The sequence below is a fragment of the Oryctolagus cuniculus genome, chromosome 13 (assembly GCF_964237555.1).
Source record: "Oryctolagus cuniculus chromosome 13, mOryCun1.1, whole genome shotgun sequence".
Lineage (NCBI taxonomy): Eukaryota > Metazoa > Chordata > Mammalia > Lagomorpha > Leporidae > Oryctolagus > Oryctolagus cuniculus.
The window spans coordinates 61,758,844-61,779,672 of NC_091444.1; the positions used below are offsets into that span (position 1 = coordinate 61,758,844).

The window sequence follows — 20,829 nt, forward strand, 5'->3', positions numbered from 1 at the left end:
CATGTGGGCGGCAGGAACCCAGTGACTTGATACAATACAGTCTCTCAGGGTCTGCATTGGTTGGAAACTGGTATCAGGAGCTGGATCTGAGAACAGAACCCAGGCACTCCAATGTGGAATGCTTGCAGTTTGATATAATTCTAAAGGTATTCCTCTCTTCCAAGATTCTTGTCTCCTGGTTGGGCAATTAAATACTAATCTAGGTAATGCTGTGAAGGGCCATTACAGAAAAAAATTAGATACTAATTAGTTAATCTTCAAATAGGGAGGTCATCCAGGATTATCTAGGTGAATCCAATGTAATTGCAACTCCTGGGAGGTAGAAAAGAGAATCCAAGTATAAAGAGAGCTTTAAGCTCTCTTGCTGTTGCTGAGATATATGGACCCATGTACTCAGAATGAATAGAGGCCTCTAGGAACAAACGGCAGTCCTAGTTTATAACCAGTAAGGTCATCCGGCAAGGAAATATACCTCAAGCCAACAACCTCAATGAATGCCCAAGCAGAGTCTTCCCCCAGTGTCTCCAGTAAAGAACTTATCTCTACAAACACCTTGATTTTACACCAGTGAGTTCTGCAGAACTGTGAACCAACAGACATTGTTTTAAGTCACTATCTTTGTGCTGATCTGTTTTGGTAGCCATAGATAACTAACACAGAGAGGAAAATGTCAAGTTCACACACTGTGTGTCTGTTGTTAGAAACAACAGATAGGGGCCTGCATTGTGGCACAGTGGGTTAACGCCCTGGCCTGAAGCGCTGCATCCCCTATGGGCACCGGTTCTAGTCTCGGCTGTTCCTCTTCCAATCTCGCTCTCTGCTATGGCCTGGGAAAGTGGTAGAGGATGGCCCAAGTCCTTGGACCCCTACACCCGCGTGGGAGACCTGGAAGAAGCTCCAGGCTCCTGGCTTTGGATCGGCGCAGTTCCGGCCGTTGAGGCCAATTGGGGAGTGAACCAACAGATGGAAGACCTCTCTCTCTCTCTCTCTGCCTTTCCTCTCTTTGTGTAAATCTGACTCTCAAGTAAAACAAAATAAATCTTTAAAAAAAATAGATAATGTGTAGCCATAAGATGAATTCAAACTGGCAATTTCAGGAGGTAGGAGCATTTGGAGAAGGCAGCTTGGGGAAAGTAAGAAAAGGCCTCAGGATTACCTATTTTGAGTTTGGAAGCTATATTGTATTTTTGTTTTTAAGATGGGAGAGATGTGAACATGCCTGAACCCTGAACGGAAAAGGCAGTAAAATGGGAAAGAGAAAGGAGGCAAATTCTGAAGAAGAGTCATTTGAGAGTGGCCAAATTCTGTGTCAAGGTTCTTATCTGGGGCCCTGCCTTGTGAAGGCTGATTTGATTTCCAAATCAGTACCAGTTCCTGAACTGATGTGTCAGTTTGAGAAAGCACATCAACCTGGTACATTGATTCTTCTATTTGAAAGAAAAATCAGCGACCACTCACATCGAATGTTCCATCAGTATTCATTTTGTTGAATATATTAAACTGTCTCCTTTTAGTATGAGGAATATCCTATATTTATGAAGCAAAGTGTAGGTAGTTAATCCAAATTTGACTTTAAATTCAGTCTATATAAACTCTTATTTTACAGCCCATTTCAACATAAAATGTCATGTTAATGTGTGTTGTTTGGGATTTCAGATCTTTGGATATTTCTCCAATGAAAAAGATGCTCTTTCTTCAAAGATGGATGAAGAAAATTTGATTTTCCTGGTCTCCAGAAAACAACGAGTTAAAATTGCAGGTGACAAATTTCCCTTCCAAATTAGTGTATGCTATTGTATTTTTGTCTCAAATATAAATATTGTGAACATGGTGTTTCCATAGAATCACTTTTCATTTTATTTACTTGCTCAATACTTTGCAGTATGAAGGGTAAAGTGACAGTTCTAGCTGAAGTATCAGAAGAAACTGCACCTGCTGTTGAAGCTGAAATATTATCATTTCTCTGAAGGACACTAACTAGGAAGTATGAGGGGACAAACTCATATTTTCCTGAAAGGCTCAGAACTCAAACTTCTAGATGGCAGTATTTTAATTATCCTCCAATATAAAATAAAATCATGTTTGTTTTTAAAGTATTCTTAATTTAAGTTTTCACTAGTTAGGCCTCCTCCCCATGTGCTCATCTGCCTTTGATTATATTAGTGTAAAGGTTTGCCTTGCATCCCTAAAGCTGTGAGTCCGGGCCAGTCATGGAAGTGTGTTCTCTCCTGTTAGGAAGGCTCCAGTTCACAGTCATTTACTGTCAAAGTGGAGCTTAGGTTCTGGGAACTCACATAACTCTCTGCTATTGACACTTTGGATTTCCTTCCTTTTCTCTTTCATGCAGGGTGGGAGAAGTTTGGGAAGAAAACAGGCAAACTCTTGAATCTTTTCCAATCTTGCAGCATTTTAGTCCTTTATGAACTAAGTCCAGTTTTATCCTGCCCTTCCCTTGGCCCAATCATAGGCATCATCAGTGCCCAGTCTTTGGTTGTGGGAACTATGACCCAAGAACAAACACAGCTGGTTGTACTGATGTCACACTGCTGAGCTGAGGAAGGACTAGTGAGTGAGAGAGAGATGCTGCCAACATCCTAAATTAGAACCTTGGGAGTGTTTTTCTAGATGGTAGTTAGGTTTTATCATTCATTTAGCACTTAACAAATATTTACTGTGGTCTACAATGTGGGGTGGGAACAGACATAAATTCCTCACCTCACAGAGTTCACATTCCTTTTTAAAATTTTATCTATCTATCTATCTATCTATCTATCTGAGAGAGAGAGAGAGAGAGAGAGAGAGAGAGAGAGAGAGAGAGAGAGAATTACATTCCTATCCCTTTGTCTACTCCCTAAATGGTTGGTGTTGGACCTGGGTCAAAGCCAGGAGACAGGAGACAGAAATGCGATCCAGATCTCCCACAGGGATAGCAGGAACCCAGTGACTTGAGCCATGACCACTGCCTTCCAGCATCTGCATTAGCAGGAAACGAGTCAGGAGCCAGAGCTAGAATGCAAACTCAGATACATCTTAACTGCTAGGCCAAACAACTACTCCCAAGAGTTAAATTGTGTGATAATCTAACTGTTCTTTATTCTTTTCTGAATTCTTTAAAGTATTTTCCAATAAAAAAAAATAGAAACAAAATAAGAGTTTATGTTCTAACGAGGAGAGACAGAGACAACAAAAAACAAAACAAAAAAAAATAAAAAAATATGCAGGATACCAGATGGTCATAAATGCTGTAGGAAATAAAAATAAAGTAAGCAGTTTGTGGAGAAAAATAAAGCAGGAGTGTGGGAAGGAGCAGTTGATTTGGAGAGTGGGAACGTGGTGTCAACAGTGGCCAGGGAAGATGCCACTGAGAAAGCAAAGCAAGCCCTGGAAGATGTGAAAGAGCACACCACAAGGAGGAGTAGAACTCATGGGGGTTGGAACTAGAAGGTGAGGCTGGTGAGGCCGCAGTGGGCAGGAGGACATTGCCTAGGACCTTGTGAATGAGACAAAAAGCCACAAAAGGGCTATGGGTAGAGGAGAGACATGATATGAGTTACACATTAAATGTGATTCTGATTTGAAAACAGTCTATTCTGAGGAAGAAACAGGAGCAGAGAGAATGATGGTGACTTGGAATACGACCAAGTGTCTCAACCATTTCTTCATTCTGACCAGTGAGGAGCCCTCTTAGACCGTTTTTACCTGTTCATTATCCTCTCCTCTACTCCACCCTGCTCCAGGACATTGTAATACCGCAGACATTAATTATTAAGATTAATTATTAAGTGTATCTGATGATGTTCTATATATCCACCTGGGACTTGTGCAAGAAAAGAGTAAGAATTACTCATGCTCCTAATCCACAAAACAAATCTGTACCCTTTGGATGGCAGTATCTTCTCTAGTGAAATGCCTGAGGGTGGTAACACTAGAATAAGAGATTTGTTCACTTGATTTCCCTAAGAGTTTACAGCTATAAAGATCAGATCACCCCAGAAGTCCAGTAAATATATATGGCTCAGGACTGGCGCTGTGGTGTAGCAGGTAAGGCCTCTGCCTGCAGTACTGGCATCCCACATGGGTGCTGGTTCGAGACCCGGCTGCTCCACTTCTGATTCAGCGCTCTGCTATGGCCTGGGAAAGCAGTAGAAGATGGCCCACGTCCTTGGGCTCCTGCACCTGCATGGGAGACCTGGAAGAAGCTCCTGGCTTTGGAGCGGCGCAGCCCAGGCCATTGCGGTCAATTGGAGAGTGAACCAGTGGATGGAAGACTTCTCTCTCTCTGCCTCTCCTTCTCTTTCTGTGTAACTCTGACTTTCAAATAAATAAATAAATCTTTAAAAAAATGTATATATATATGGCTTTATCCTTCAGTACCTCAGCATAGAAACATGCAAGTGTCTAGTGTTTCAAAAGGCACAAAGTTCAAACAAAGCCTTTTTAAACATTTTTTTTTTATTTGAAAGGTAGAGTTCCACAGAGAGATGGGGCGACATCTTCCATCAGCTGGTTCACACCTCAAACCATCGTAATGGCTGGGGCTGGCCAGCCTGAAGCCAGGAGCCAGGAGCCGGGAGCCAGGAGCCAAGAATTTCTTCTGGGTCCCAGACATGTGGGTGCATGGGCCCAAGCACTTGGGCCATCCTCTGCTGCTTTCTCAGGCACATTAGCAGGGAGCAGAATTGGAAGCAGAGTAGCTGGGGCTCAAACCAATGCCCATATGGGATGCTGGCCTCACAGGTTGCAGCTTACCCTGTTATGCCACAATGTTGGGCCCCCAAACACAGCCTTAATAACAGTATTGAAGCACTTTCATTGTTTTATACTGGAAAGCCTGAGAGAATATTGGGTTTTTATTCTGTGTAAGCCATAATGGTGCCAGTTTGAAGAAAGGATTCTTAAGACATGCTAAAATTTTTACTGTGATGTAAATTAAAATACATTCTCTCAAAAACTAAAAAAAAAGGTAGAAAAAAGATAAAAGTAGGAGGGTGAGAGGGAGGGAGGAAGGGAGTATCATTATGTTCTTAGACTTGTATCTATAAATCATATTGAATCTATTAAAATGAATTAAAATTAAAATAAAAAATAAACAAGTAAAAATGGTAAAAAGAAACACATTCCAAAACCATATTTAGAAAATTCATTCTCTGTGAAATGCGCACATGTGCATGTGTGGGGAAGGTATGAATATCTTAGATTTTCTCCAGGAATTCATGCATCGCATTTAATTGGAAAGCTCTGTACTCATATTCAGGTTAGTATCTCTGGGAATCATTAAAAAGCAAGAGTAACTGGTTTTCATGGTTTAGTCTTCAATTTTTAAGTAACTTGGAAGCTTTTAGCAAAAAGTTGTTTTTCTTTTTAAGCAACTTAACCATTGAGTTTTAGGGTCTTCACTGCTGGAAGTTAAAATGAATATTGTTATTGATAGGTAGTAGAAGACGGGATGAGATCAAGTGCATTGTCAAGATTCCTCAATTGGATTTACTAGTAACAGCTTCTCAGAAAGGATTACTCACTGTCTTTAATAGCCAGGTAATTTGAAATCTTGGATCACCCTCCTTCCCTCCACACATCCCTTGGTACCTTCCTACCTTCCTTTCTCCCCCTCTCCCTCTTTTGTCTAAGTATTATGCATATGTATCAGGTATAGCAGAAACCACAAACCACATTTCAGAGTTATTTCCCAAAATAAAACCAAATACTTAGTACAGAGGAGACTGCTGAGCAGATTTGTGATTGCACTTCCCATTTTTCCTCAGGATGTCATATTGAACCTTGTGGCATCAGTACAGTGAAAGAGTGATCCTGGACAATTTCTCAGATTAAAATAAAAAACACTCGAGAGCCTTGGATTTGGAGTAAAAATATGGTTCAAATTCTAGCCTTTGTATTTGACTAGCTATGATGTTAAGTACGGAACTTAGTGAGCTATTTAAATCTTTTTGTAACTCTTTTTTGCACTGTAGAATTAAAATAATAGGACCAGTCCCTTCTCCCTTAGTGAAGTACTGAAGGTCAAACGAGACAACATAAGTAGAGATAAACAATAAATCCCTATATGAACATAAGGCATCGCTATTATCAATGTCACTTTTTATAAATTTATAAATTTTTATTTTCATTTCCAATTAAAATATAAGTGATTTTAAGAGAATATGTGATGATATACAATATATAATATTTCACTATGTTTACAAATAAATCTTTAAACAACAAGAAAAAGACAAAAGATGGATGTTTGATGATGAATATAGAAATATGTAATTATTAGTTTATTTCCAATGAGAGGCAAGCCATAACAGAAGTAAAATATATTCCCAGCTGTACTTTGGAAATTTATATTCATTAAATAAAAGTTAAAAAAAAAGTAAAATATATTCCCAATAATCATCATATGATTAAAATTTCTGGTGATTTCCAGCCCTTCAGTAATGTCCAGCACAGAGACTCTTAGAGAAGTTGAAGTCACAGCCAACCAGGTTCTGTCAAGAAGAGGGCTGGCTTTGACCAGACATAGTCCAGTGAAGGATCTGAAGGGTGGGCATGGACCCTGGGTCCATCCTAGCACTAGTACCTACAGCTGTGCATAGTACCTAGTATCCCCATGCACTGGATCCTCATCCACAACCATAGCCCTTCTCTCCCAAGGGAGACCTACCATTTAAATGAGTTAGTAAACATGAAGTATTCAGCATTACTATAAGCACTCAGTAAATGGAGGCAATTAATATTAAAGACAAATAATGTGAAGACCATCTCAGTCTCTTTTTCTTTCAGTACATTTGTCTTCTACTCATTTTTTACTTTTATTTTCATAAAAACAGAAATAAGATGGTATCTAAAGAAAAATGCAAAAAGGAATGTCATGTCAAATGTAAACAATGATCTGCCTAATAAAATTGTTCAGAATTATGTGACCTAATGAGGTAGCATTATGTTTCTAGAGATGCTTTGTACACACACACACACACACACACACACATACACATATGCAGACTTATATGTACACACATGTATACTCACAAGTGCAGACACTCACGTATGTTTCTTATAATTGAAAATGAAATATTACTAAAGATTTAAGATTTGACACATAAGTAATAAATATTACTTTGAATATTAAATGCCTTATAAATGATATACTGTAAGAAAAAAGTAATTTGGAAGTACAGGTCACAGGAATAATTTATTCAAAAGTATTCATTAATAACTCAAAATATATTATTTTAATCTGTAATTTAGACTCTATCTGATGAAGAATAAATAAATACAGTTGGTGATTTTCCTGGTAATATAGATGCTAAGTGTCATAATAAAAATTTCTGCAAATAAAAGCTAGATTTTCAAAATTCAGAAGACATCTATACGAATTATGAAACTTATAAAGAAGGTAAGAGTAACTTAATAGGTGACTTCCACAAAACAAAAGGTGGATGTAAACAGATAGAAGAGGAAACCATCTGTTTTGCTGCTCACCAATTTCCTTACAGAGCTTTCTTTTCCCACCTAGAAAAAAGGCCCTGTTTGGAAGACACTTTCTGAACTCTTCCAATGAAAAGACCATCTGCAGGAGGTCACGACTAAGAGTTTTAGTGATCTCCTTGATCTACTTTTTCTTATTTCACATAATCCATTCCTTCTGGGAAGTCATTTCCTACATATTCCCCAGGACTATCTGAGACCAAAAGAAACCAGGTCATGGAGCTATGTCAACTACTTCCTTTATCTTGGGGGCAATTAGTATGCCTTTAGGGTATGAGAGGCTGCTCAAATATGTACCAGTTCTCTGCAGGAGCCAAATCTCTGATTCTCAACAAGTTGAATACTCAGGGCATGATGCACTCAGCACATACTTGTTGAACAGAAGATGAGGCCCATTGGTTAGAATGTTCTTTGTCTTTCAACAACTTGAAAAGATAACTATTTCTACTTCACTGTATATTCCTATTGACTTATTTAGCATTCTTTTTTTTTTAAAATGGAAGTTCTTTCTTTCTTTCTTTCTTTCTTTTTTTTTTATTTGACAGATAGAGTTAGTGAGAGAGAGAGACAGAGAGAAAGGTCTTCCTTCCGTTGGTTCACCCCCCAAGTGGCCGCTACGGCCGGAGCTATGCCGATCCAAAGCCAAGAGCCAGGTGCTTCCTCCTGATCTCCCACGCGGGTGCAGGGGCCCAAGCACTTGGGCCATCCTCCACTGCCTTCCCGGGCCTCAGCAGAGAGCTGGACCAGAAGAGGAGCAGCTGGGACTAGAACCCAGTGCCGATATGGGATGCTGGCGCTGCAGGCGGAGGATTAGCCAAGTGAGCCACGATGCTGGCCCCTATTTAGCATTCTTTTAACCTCTCTTGTCACTGCTGTTCATATTATTTTGCATTCCAATTTTCTATATCAAATATTGCTCTGAATAATTAAAAAATATGAGGTAGCTTGCAGATAGAAGAAACATAACACATAGTCAAATGTAGACTCTTCAGAGTAGAGACACCAGGTTTAAACAGGAGCCTTACAGGTAAGTTTAAATGCCTTGCCCTAAGTACACCATGCATATTATTCCACAGATAGAGATGTTTCAGAGGAAGGAGAAATAGGGTAGAGATTCATGAAGGTGGAATAACATGTAATATTAAACTGAGGACATACTGTTTTATTTTAGAGTCAGCATTCTCATCTTTAATTGTAGTGCCAACTAAGTTTCATTTTTCTTTTCTGCTGTCCATAGATGAAAGTTCAGACCAGCATCAATGTTACAGTAAGTACATTTGCTACTTTAGGGCTATGATAATGGTTCTACTGTAATTAATAATAATCTCAACATAGCTGCTTGCATATGGCTTTGAGTAAAAGATATTTTGTGGAATGTAAATTCATTTTTATGTACTAGGATCAAAGGTAAATCTTGAGCAACAGTGAAGAATAGCCAGGTCTTGCTTTCTGGAGTTAAATCGACTGCAGAGGATTGCTTGGAAATGGATTACTTGTGGGAAGCTTCAGTTTAAAAGCTTCTAAGTTTTCCTAAGCATCCCCTACTGAGGACACAATCCAGGTTGTGAGAACAAGGAGGTACCCTTGAAAACAACCGGAAAGCAGTTTATTTTAAACTTGAAATTGAGTACAAATTTGCACTTCAGTCAGTGCATACCACTGTCACTCATAGGAATAGTAATCTTGGGACAGATGTTGTAAAGTCTCAATGACTTGCTTGTAGAACCCCACCACAGGTTTATGAGAGATGCGAAAATGCCTGAATTTCTCACCTTCCTTGCATAAGTACATCAAACTACAAAGCAGTGCTAAGGAGTCTGGATTCTCTCAAAATGTCTGAGCCTCCATTTCTTAAGCTGAAAAAAAAATCAGTTAGAATTCTTAACAGATGTTACAGAAGTGTCAAGGGCAGGCCCAAGACACATGTAGCAGTGTCTGGCACACTGGATATTAAAAAAATGGGAAGTATCATTTTTCTTCCACAGTGTGTTGTTGATATTATAGATCCCAGCTATGCTGGCTTGGTGACACAGGACACAAAACAAACTCATTGGTCTCAACTTGTCACTGACCAAATAATCAGTAAAATCTTCCAGCTATAAAATTTTACTATGGGAACAGGGCCAGACAACCTGCTTTACTGAGTACCCTAAATCTAATCTCCTTGTTCCCATGTGGAGAAATAGGAGTCACTGTGCACTTATTCCTCATGTAGGATCTCTGTCCTAAATGTGCTGTATATTGTGATTTAATGCTATTACTAGTAATCAAACAGTACTTTACACTTTGTGTTTCTGTGTGGGTGCAAACTGTTGAAATCTTTACTTAATATATGCTAAATTGATCTTCTGTATATAAATAGAATTGAAAATGAATCTTGATGTGAATTGAATGGGAGAGGGAGCGGGAGAGGGAGCATGAGAGGGGAGGGTTGCGGGTGGGAGGGAAGTTATGGGGGGGAAGCCATTGTACTCCATAAGCTGTACTTTGGAAATTTATATTCATTAAATAAAAGTTTTTTAAAAAAAAGGTGAATGGTGTTCAGAGATGGCTGATCTGCCAGCTGCCGTGTGCTTCCAGAGACTGCCTCTGGCATTAGCTGATCATGGTGCAGCCGATGGCAGTGAGAAATCAGGGTCACAATGAAAGGGGGAAAGATGGGAGCCTCTCCTCAAGATACTCAAAGGAAGCTGTGTAAGGTTCTTCCCTAAAGAAAGTCACAAAATGGGGCTCATCACATAACTAAGCTAGTCTTTAGTACCACTACTATGTCAAAAGAGGAAACCCATTGTATCCCCCAATTCTGTGTTCCTATCAGGGTACCTCCTGGATTACAGGATGTGATTACCTCTTACAGCTGAAACGAATTGTTGCCATTACAGAAAGGAGCATCATTATCTGGGATTATAAAGCTCAAGAGAACAGCCAGGTACTGTGCCAAGAGAAATACTCAAAGAAATGGGGTAGCCTGAGTGGTTGGCCTGGATTTGATCAAATCCAATATTAATATCCTGTAATTAAAAGGGGTGTTTTTTCTGTTTAATGTATGTGTATTTAATTCTGGATTTTCTGTTTAATTTGGTTTTGAGAGGGAGAGGCTAATTCCTTTCTTTTTTAGTACCCTTCTCTGAATCCAAGTAATATTTTTCTGGTTATGCTTATGTTATCAAGTTCAAAGCTTCTTTCTTTAGGTAAGAAAATGGCTAAAATAAAATGTTTAACTCTGACCAAAAAAAAAAAAAAGTCTAATGAGGCAGCTCATCTATGACTGACATGTTGCCATGCCAGGAATAATCTTTGGCACATAGCAGATGCTCAATAAATATTTTTTGATGGATTGAACTAATTTATACAGACTGAATTCCAGAAGAGCAATAGCTGTAGAGCTTAATGAACCATTCAGTAATAATAATTGGCTTGAGAAATGTTTGCTGAGTATTTCTAGATAACTTGGATGTTAGGATATTTTTACTCCTGATAAGTCTCTGTAAGATAATTGAGACTGATACTTGAGTTTCTTGATTGCCACCTAGTTTTATGTCAATGATATGGTAACATCTGGATCTTTTTTAGGCTTCTTGTGAATATTTTCTGATAAATCCAATAGATAGCAATACATCAGAAAATCATTAACTATTGAGCCAGAGGTAGGTCCTCTACCCACTTTCCCATAAAGCACCCAAAAGCATTATGTTGGGCTCACAGTGTTTCTTAACCTTTATTTGGTAATTTTGTCTTTTTAAAGTTCCTTTACCCAGCCATGCTATGCTGGGAATTTACCCAAGGGAAATGAAATCAGCAAATAAAAGAGTTATCTGCACCCTCATGTTTATTGCAGCTCAATTCACAATAGCTAAGACATGGAATCAACCTAAATGCCCATCAACTAAAGTCTGTATAAATTATGGGATATGTACTTTATGAAATACTACACAGTGGTAAAAAAAATGAAACCCAGTCATTTGCAACAAAATGGATGAATCTGGAAACATCATACTAAGTGAAATAAGCCAGTCCCAAAGGGACAAATACCATATATTCTCCCTGATCTGTCATAACTAATAAAGCACCTAAAAAGAAATCTGTAGAAATGAGATTGACACTTTGAGAAGCAATGACTTGAATATCCCTTGTCTTGACTGTCCGGGACAGTTTTGTTTTTGTTTTTTTCTTAATGGAGAATGGGACTGGGAATGGTAGAGGGAGGAGGAGGTAGGGGTGGAGTAGGGGTGGGAGGGCAGATATGATGGGAAGAATCACTATATTCCTAAAGTTGTACTTATGAAATTTGTACTCATTAAATAAACAGTTTCTTTGGGAAAAAATTTTAAAAAATAAAGTTACTTTTTCACTGTGGAAAGATCTAAAATGAGAAATATCAGAAAGTAAAATTTTTATCAAATAATAGGGGTGATAAACATTAAATAGAATAACGGGGCTGGCACAGTGGCTCACTTGGTTAATCCTCTGCCTGTGGCGCTGGCATCCCATATGGGCCCCGGGTTCTAGTCCCGATTGCTCCTCTTCCAGTCCAGCTCTCTACTGTGGCCTGGGAGGGCAGTGGAGGATGGCCCAGGTGCTTGGGCCCTTGCACCCGTGTGGGAGACCAGGAGGAAGCACCTGGCTCCTGGCTTCAGATCGCCGTAGCTCCGACTGTGGCGGCCATTTGGGGAGTGAACCAATGGAAGGAAGACCTTTCTCTCTGTCTCTCTCTCTCACTGTCTGCAACTCTACCTGTCAAATAAAATAAATAATAAATAAATAAATATTAAATAGAATAAGACAATAGCTCATTTGAAGTGTTCTTCTGTTTCTAGGAAAACTACTTTGTGATTGAGCCCATGGACCCCCGCCTCCTGTGTGTGTGTGTGGTGCCTATGCCTGAACAGCTCTACAGAGATGACATCCTCTTTGGGGATGACAGTGGTTTTGTGAGCAGATTCACCATAAATAGTGTTGACTTTCGACTAAAGCAGACAAAATCCAAAAGGAACTGTCAAAATCAGGTCTTAGATTCAAAGAACTTTAAAAGGTAAAGATATTATATGAGTGGTCCTGTTGTTTTAATAATTATAGTCATTGCTCATATATAGAGAGGTTCCGGATTTCATGGTAGAGGTCTCAGATACGAAACTGAATGAGGCTTCTTGCCTCAACGAACTTCTATAGGGCAGGCAGACAGAAATATTAGCAACTGAAATTCCTTTTTAAAATATATTTGGCAACTTCAACCTGCAAGTCCTTGAATGAGTTGAAGAGTTAAATGAAAAAGTTTAAATCATGAAAATGCTATAATATTTATATATATATATGACTACTTACTACCATATGAATGTGGAAGATGATTCTAACTATAAAAAAAATGGATACAGAATACAAAGAAAACGTTTGAGAGATCTGTCTATATTCAAAATAAAACCATCTGGACATCAAAAGATAACATTTGAAAAGTAAATATCAAATGAATAAATATTTGTGACAAATATGATAGGCAATGAATTGATGCTTTTTAAAAGGTCTTGGAATTCAATTTAAAAAATTAGGCCCCAAGAGAAAACTGAACAAAGGCCATGGACAGATAATTCACACACATGCATACATAAGTACAAATGATCAATAAGCATTTCAAAGGGATCACCAGACAAAAATGCTAACAGTTATCACCACATGATGAGATTTTGGGTTATTATTGGCTTTCTTGTAATTGAAATGTCTTCAAAGTTTTTAGAGTGAGGTATATATTACTTTTAAAAGCAGAAAAATATAATTTGTATTATATGTATCTTCCTCATTAATCAAATTACAACTTAAAATCAGATACAATATTTCACTTATAATATTAGTGTGGGAGGCCAAGACTGAGTTTCCAGCTCCTGGCCTCTGTATGGCCCAGGCCAGCCTAGCCCTGGCTGTTGCAGCATTTATGAACCATGGAACTCTGTCTCTGTATCTCTGCCCCTCACGTAAATAAATAGGAGCTCAGTACAACTATAACTACGTAGAATTAAGATTACCTCCATTACTTAAACACTGAGATTGACACAGTAGTTGACTGGGTACATTTTCTATCCTCCACATAGGAGCAGTACTTAGTCCAATCAAAGTACTTGTCACTAGAACTGAAGGAGGATTTTTCCTATATATGATATGCTCCTCTATCTATCAGGAAGCATCTCATTCTAATTATGCTAGGCTATTAGAATAAACGCTGATACATGAATCTTCTTTTGACTGAGATGTGTGCCACCTGTCAGAAAATTCCATGGATTTTTTTCAATCCATGTTCCCATTAGATAGATATGTCAGACATGAGATTTGGGTATCTCAGGAATTTGAGGAATCTTAGTGCAGTTAAAATGAATGCTAATTCACATTGGTTCTTATAAGAGATTATTTACATGTAGATGATTTAATAATGTGGTTCATAATCAGGGAGATGATAGAATGCTTCCAAGAATGAGGTGTTAAATAGGCTGAATATAGAGATATTATCTTACCAAGATATTCTTGTTCAACAAAAAGAAAGTATTAAGGCCAAAGGATAATTAAATTCTGGAGTCATCATAAAGGTTTGTTTGCAGTAAGCACAATAGTGCTAATAACAGACTGAGATTTCTCTACATTATTCCTTTTGTTCTGAATTTATACCTCAGTATTTTACAATAATCTTTTTTTTTTTTTTTTTTTTTACAGGCAGAGTGGACAGTGAGAGAGAGAGACAGAGAGAAAGGTCTTCCTTTGCCATTGGTTCACCCTCCAATGGCCACCGCGGCTGGTGCACTGCGCTGATCCAATGGCAGGAGCCAGGTACTTATCCTGGTCTCCCATGGGGTGCAGGGCCCAAGCACTTGGGCCATCCTCCACTGCACTCCCGGGCCACAGCAGAGAGCTGGCCTGGAAGAGGGGCAACTGGGACAGAATCCGGTGCCCTGACCGGGACTAGAACCCGGTGTGCCGGTGCTGCAAGGCGGAGGATTAGCCTAGTGAGCCGCGGCGCCGGCCTACAATAATCTTATAAAGTCATCTTTTCATCTTAAATAGGCTAGATTTGGAAATTTAGTTACCTATTTCAAAGTGGCATTATGCATAGGATTGTTATACATGACGTAATTAGCAGAGCATACAGTTGAAACTCAGTTAAAGTGTTTTCAAATGCTCAGTAGAAAGAAGCTCAGCGTAATGTGTCTGTGTGTGTCTGAAAGTAACCCTCTCCCCTCTTTAAATCCCCAGTGTTAAAAGGAAGCTGCATAATGACTGGGTTATGAAAATTAGATATATTCCAGCCCTAAATTGCTTTGGATCCTGCTCCTTAGACAGTATCCATTCATTTGTTTTGGGATCATTGAGGAGACTTGAGGATAATTTGTAAGTACAACAGTTCATATATGTGAACATTCTGTGACTTTCATAATTTATACAATGATAGTCCCATGGCTGCCTTGGAATTTTAAAACTGGTTTTCATGGAAATCAGATGCTAACATTTTCATTTGTTTAACAAAGTTCATTGGATTTTTCAGAAGAGAATTGAAGTTACTCAGCAGATCTGAATAGGATGTGTCCTAACAGGAATTTTGTTCATTGGTTGTTTATTGTTTTAACTTACTGGAATAATAAATACAGATGTATCTATAACTACAGTTTCTAAGTATTACTCTGATGATAAACTTCATTCTTTTTAAATCATTCTTTTGGCTAGCCAGTCTTCTATGAATGTGATCTATAGCACAATCATTATATTTCCTATGTGATATAGAGGATGGTGTTCTTACAGAGAGATGATTTTAAAGAATGTTCCATCTTTCAATTTGGCTAAATATTTATTCAAAGCTAGAAAACAGCTACTGTATTTTAATTTTGCTTAATAAATTCACTAGATACATGATAAACTTTATTTTTTATTTTTTAAGTTTTTATTTAATGAATGCATTTTTTCATAGATACAACTTGAGGAATATAGTGGTTCTTTCCCCCATAACCACCCCCCCATCATCGATAAACTTTAAAAACACTGTGCTAAGTGGCAGAAACTTGACAAAAATATTGCATATTGTATGAATTCATTTATATAAAATGCCCAAAAGGGCCAATTTCTAAAGATGGATAGCAGATCAGTGGTTGTTCAGGGCTGGTGGTGGGAGCAGGGATCTCAAATGGACACAAGGGAATTTTTGGGAGTGATGAGACTTATTGTTCTAAGACATATTGTGGTGATTGCTATTCAACTCTATAAATTGACTAAGAACCATTGAATTGTACACTTAGAATGAGTGAATACTGTGGTATGTAAATTATACTTCAATAAACATATCTTAGAAAAATAGACATCTTAGCCGGATCCAAATGCCTTAAGGGCTGATTCTAAGGCCAGAATGCTGTTTAGGACATCTGCCATTCTATGAGTCTGCTGTGTATCCCGCTTCCCATGTTGGATTGTTCTCTCCTTTTTAATTCTATCAGTTAGTATTAGCAGACACTAGTCTTGTTTATGTGATCCCTTTGACTCTTAATCCTATCATTATGATCAATTATGAACTGAAACTGATCACTTTGACTAGTAAGATGGCATTGGTACATGCCACCTTGATGGCATGAGAGTTTTTCAGGTATGGAAAGCCAAGACACTCTGGCAAAAAAATGACCTCAATGAAAGATCTCTGTGAGTGAGATCCCAGTGGAAAGAAGGGGCCATCAAAGAAGGAGGTACCTTTCTCTGAAGGGAGGAGAGAACTTCCACTTTGACTATGACCTTGTCTAAATAAGATCGGAGTTGGTGAACTCAAAAGGCTTCCATAGCCTTGGCAACTCATCACAAGAGCCTAGGGTGATTACTGATGCCATAAATAAGAGTGTCAATTGTTAAATCAACAGCAGGAGTCACTGTGCACTTACTTCCCATGTAGGATCTCTGTCCTTAATGTGTTGCACTATGTGAATTAACGTTATAACTAGTACTCAAACAGTATTTTACACTTTGTGTTTCTGTGTGGGTGCAAATGTTGAAATATTTACTTAGTATATACTAAATTGATCTTCTGTATATAAAGATAATTGAAAATGAATCTTGATGTGAATGGGATGGGAGAGAGAATGGGTTGCGGGTGGGAGGGAGGTTATGGGGGGAAAAAGCCACTGTAATCCAAAAGCTGTACTTTGGAAATTTATATTTATTAAATAAAAATTAAAAAAAAGAAAAATAGACTTCTGAATTCCAGTGTGGTACCTAGGACCTTGTAAGTTGTCACTCCATCATAACAACCAGAAAACCGAAAGGCAATAGCTCTTCACAGATTGGTCAGAAAAGTGAGGTCACAGGGAAACTTTGGTGCCCCACACTGGGGAGACAGACACAGAATAGGAGGATCACAATTTACCAGAGCAGAAATCCACAATCAGATTACCTCCAGAGTAACAAGTACCAGGGAGGGAAAACCTAAACAGCAACTCACAACTTTTTGGGGACTCAACATGGACACCTTTGATAGTAACAACTCCAGGGATCCCAGCCATGGTAAACCATCACACTTTCATAAGTTTTACGACCAGAAGCTCAACTAGGTTCTCACGGTGAACACTGGGGAAAACCCCAGTGCTTTTGGTAGGGGGAGGGGAAAAGGAGCCATTTATCTTTAAAACATACCAAAGCATTCTATTGTAATCAAGGTGTACCCACAAGATAAACCATTGCACCAGAGCCTAAGCTACTGAGGTTTTACTAGATAATAACTGACCCGGCAGAAGCGAACTACATAACCTCAATCCACTCTATCCACCTGGTTCCAACTAAAGGCAAAACTAGGATGTGCTTGTGAGGTTCCCAGTGCAGATGCACAGGCTGACTAAAAGACTGAAATCTGATGACAACAGGAATGGCATAGTAGCACCTTCTCCACACCTCACCACCACATTATGAAAGGCCTATTTATAGCAGTTCCTTTTATCCATGTTTGAGTATCAAGCAAAAAATTAAAAGGCATCCTAAAAGGCAGAAGAGATGGACAAGCACCAGCATCAGACACAGTTATGAGAGGACTGTTAGATATTTATGTGTAAGTAAAGGGACAGAAATAACATAAGGGGCTAGAGGAAAGAACTAGGATTATTAAGTGATCATAAAGTACTTGCGTTACTAATAAAGCTGAATAATATTATTTCAAAGTGAACTTAGGGGCAGATGTTTAGTTTAGTCGTTAAAAGACTCTGCCCTGAACATTCATATCCCATCACAATGTTCCTGAGTTTTGGTCCTAGCTAAATTTCCCCTGATTCCATCTTCTTGCCAGTTCACACTCTGGGAGACAGCAGGTGATCCCAGTTGAGTACTTGGGACACTGATACTCATATGGGAAATGCAGATTGAGTTCCTGGCTCCTGGCTTTGGCATGACCCAGCACCAACTGTTGTGGGAATGAACCAGCAAATGGGAGATCTCTGCCAGGACAGTTCTCTCTCAGTAAATAAATAAAAATTTTTACAAAGGAAAGTGAACAAAACTCATTGTACTGTATATTACAAACAATAGGGTGCTTGCTAAAGAGAAGAAAAAGTATCATTGATATTAAAAGCAGATAAAAAAATCATATAAATATTCAATTAAAACCACAAAAGCCACAAACCAGTGAGAGAAAAAAAGAGGGACAAAGAACAAGGGACAAGAGCAATAAATAGAAAACAGTATCAAATATAGTAGACATTAATACTGCTAAATTGGGGCCTGCGCTGTGGCTCACTTGGTTAATCCTCTGCCTGCAGTATCAGCATCCCATATGGGTACCGGGTTCTAGTCCCAGCTGCTCCTCTTCCAGTCCAGCTCTCTGCTGTGGACCAGGAGGGCAGTGGAGGATGGCCCAAGTGTTTGGGCTCTTGCATCTGCATGGGAGACCATGAAGAAGCACCTGGCTCCTGGCTTCAGATCAGCACAGCGCCGGCCATGGCGGCCATTTTGGGGGTGGTGAACCAACGGAAGGAAGACCTTTCTCTTTGTCTCTCCCTCTTACTGTCTAACTCTATCTGTCAAATAAAAAAAAGAAAAAAATACTACTAAATTAAAAATAGTTTAAACATTAATGCTCAAACAGACCAATCCAGAGAGACTGTCCAAGTGATCAAAAAAACAAGATCCACTTTTATGTGGTCTACAAGAAACATACTTTCAATATAAAGACACATGTAGATTAAAAATAAAGGGACGGAAAAAGATATATCATACTAAAATACTATAATCAAAGGAGTATAAAAATAGGGTATATTGATTTTAGATGGAAAAGACTTTAGGACAAGAATAATTGCTAGAGATAGAGAAGGATACTATGTAATGATAAAAAGGTCAATTTTCTAAGACGTATCTTTAATGTACCTAATAACAGAACATCAAAACCTTTAAGAATAAAACCAACAGACCTACAAGGAGAACTAGGTGAGTCAATTGTTACTGTTGGAGATTTCAACAGTCTTTGGCCATAAATGGAGAGATCCACCAGGCAGAAGACACGAAGTTGGAGCATGGTGCTATGGTGTTAGCAGTTTAAGCTACCACCTTCAATGCTGGCAACCCAAATGAATCAGTGGATAGAAGACCCCTTTGTCTCTCCTCTCTCTGTCTGTACATCTGTCTCTCAAACATAAATAAATCTTAAAAAAAAAACCACATTTACAAAAAAACACATGAGTCAAAGAAGAGGCACGAGAAATTGAAATGTTTTGAATTAAATAAAAAAGAAAATGTAACTCATTCAAGCTAGAAGGATTTAGAGAATTCATCATTTAAAGGAAATTTTACAGTGTTGAGTACAATATGTCAGAAAAAAAAGTTCTAAAATCAGTCATCTTGTGAAACCAGAAAAGAAGAGCAAATTAAATTTGATCTAAGAAGGAAAATAGAATTAATCAAATACAGAGCAAAAATCAGTGAAATTAAAAATAGGAAATCAATAGACAAAATCAACAATACCAAAATAAAAGTCATAAGTTCTAGGAAAATGTAAATAAAATTGATAACCCATATTGACTAAGTAAAAAAGAAAGTACCAATGATAATAAACAGAAGCAGGTTCCATGATGGTGGAGTAGGGAGGGAGCTTACTGCTCTAGCCAGGAGAAAATAGTTTTAAAAAAATGGAGATAGTATAGTCTCAAGGAAGAGTTTGGGAAAAAACAGCAGAGGAAATTAAAGGGACATGGTGGACCTACTTGGAGAGCGTGGGCACCCCGGCTCAGACTCCAATAGCCAAGAGCCCATGCACAAGCACTGGAAAGAGAGGTGAGACGAGACTGCAGTAGCCCGAGCCACTGGTGGAAAAGCAACAGGGAGAGCCTAAAGGGAATGAGGCCTGAAGCTTCTCTCTCCAGTCACCTCACAAAAGCGTACATGCCGATAGAGCTAGTGCCATTTTGGACATACATAACAGCTGTGCCAGCTCGTGTCTGCACCCTGCAATCAGCCGAGTGGAGACTCCTGACTCTGGTGGGGAGAAACAACAGTGGGCTAGGAGCTTGTGATTGTGTGAAGCTTCTGAACTGGGACTGTGAAAAAAAAAAAAAACCGAGAGTGTGTGGGAAAAGTCACAGTGTGGCTGGGACTTAAAGCAGTCTCAGTGGGAAAAAAAAATAAGCTTGGGGGCTCCTGGTTACCTGGTGAGAGACATTGCTGGGGAATCTGAACTCACACTGAGGACCATATAGATCCTTTGTGTGGTCCTTGGGACAGAGCAGAAGAATATTACACCCACTGGAGCTAGTGCTCAGGCACTGGTCTCTGTCAAGAAGAGCTCAGCTGAGCAGAAAATACTTCCCTTCTGATTAAAAAAAGAGATTTACCATGGCAAACCTGGGTGTGTCACTTTAGGCATGCCCTTAACCCTGGAGAAGTGAACAGAGCTCTCTGAACATGAAATTGAGATATTAAAGAGAAATCAAAATGAAATGAAGAATTCAATAGAGCAAATAAAAATGCAATGGAGAGCCTTAAAAATGGAACCAGTGGGGGCTGGAGCTGTGGCGCAGAGGGTTAAAGCCCTGCGCTGAAGTACCGGCATCCCATATGGGCACCGGTTCTATGCCTGGCTGCTTCTCTTCCGATCCAGCTCTCTGCTATGGCTTGGAAAGCAGTAGAAGATGGCCCACGTCCTTGGCCTCCTGCACCCATGTGGGAGACCTGGAAGAGCTCCTGGCTCCTGGCTTCGGATCGGTGCAGCTCTGGCCGTTGCAGCCAATTGGGAGTGAACCAGTGGATGGAAGACCTCTCTCTCTCTCTCTCTCTCTCTCTCTCTCTCTCTCTCTCTCTCTCCCCACCCCCACCGTGTAACTCTGACTTTCTAATAAATAAATAAATATTTTTAAAAAAGAG

The 20,829-nt window shown here is 39.0% G+C and overlaps 1 protein-coding gene across 17 annotated transcripts in view; it reads left to right on the plus strand.

Annotated features, from left to right (window-relative positions):
* The window catches only part of LOC100345702 (WD repeat-containing protein 64), a 172,250-nt gene that overhangs the window by 24,396 nt on the left and 127,025 nt on the right, over positions 1-20,829 (plus strand). For 15 of the 17 annotated variants that reach the window (XM_051820752.2, XM_051820748.2, XM_051820755.2 and 12 more), the window contains 6 exons: positions 1,657-1,759; positions 5,432-5,535; positions 8,723-8,752; positions 10,304-10,414; positions 12,303-12,517; positions 14,716-14,850. In XM_051820752.2, coding sequence (XP_051676712.2) covers positions 1,657-1,759; positions 5,432-5,535; positions 8,723-8,752; positions 10,304-10,414; positions 12,303-12,517; positions 14,716-14,850 — 698 coding nt within the window. Of the gene's footprint in view, positions 1-1,656; positions 1,760-4,467; positions 4,610-5,431; positions 5,536-7,245; positions 7,394-8,722; positions 8,753-10,303; positions 10,415-12,302; positions 12,518-14,715; positions 14,851-20,829 lie in introns of all 17 variants that reach the window. The other 2 variants (XM_070055582.1, XM_070055583.1) reach the window with 2 other exon arrangements.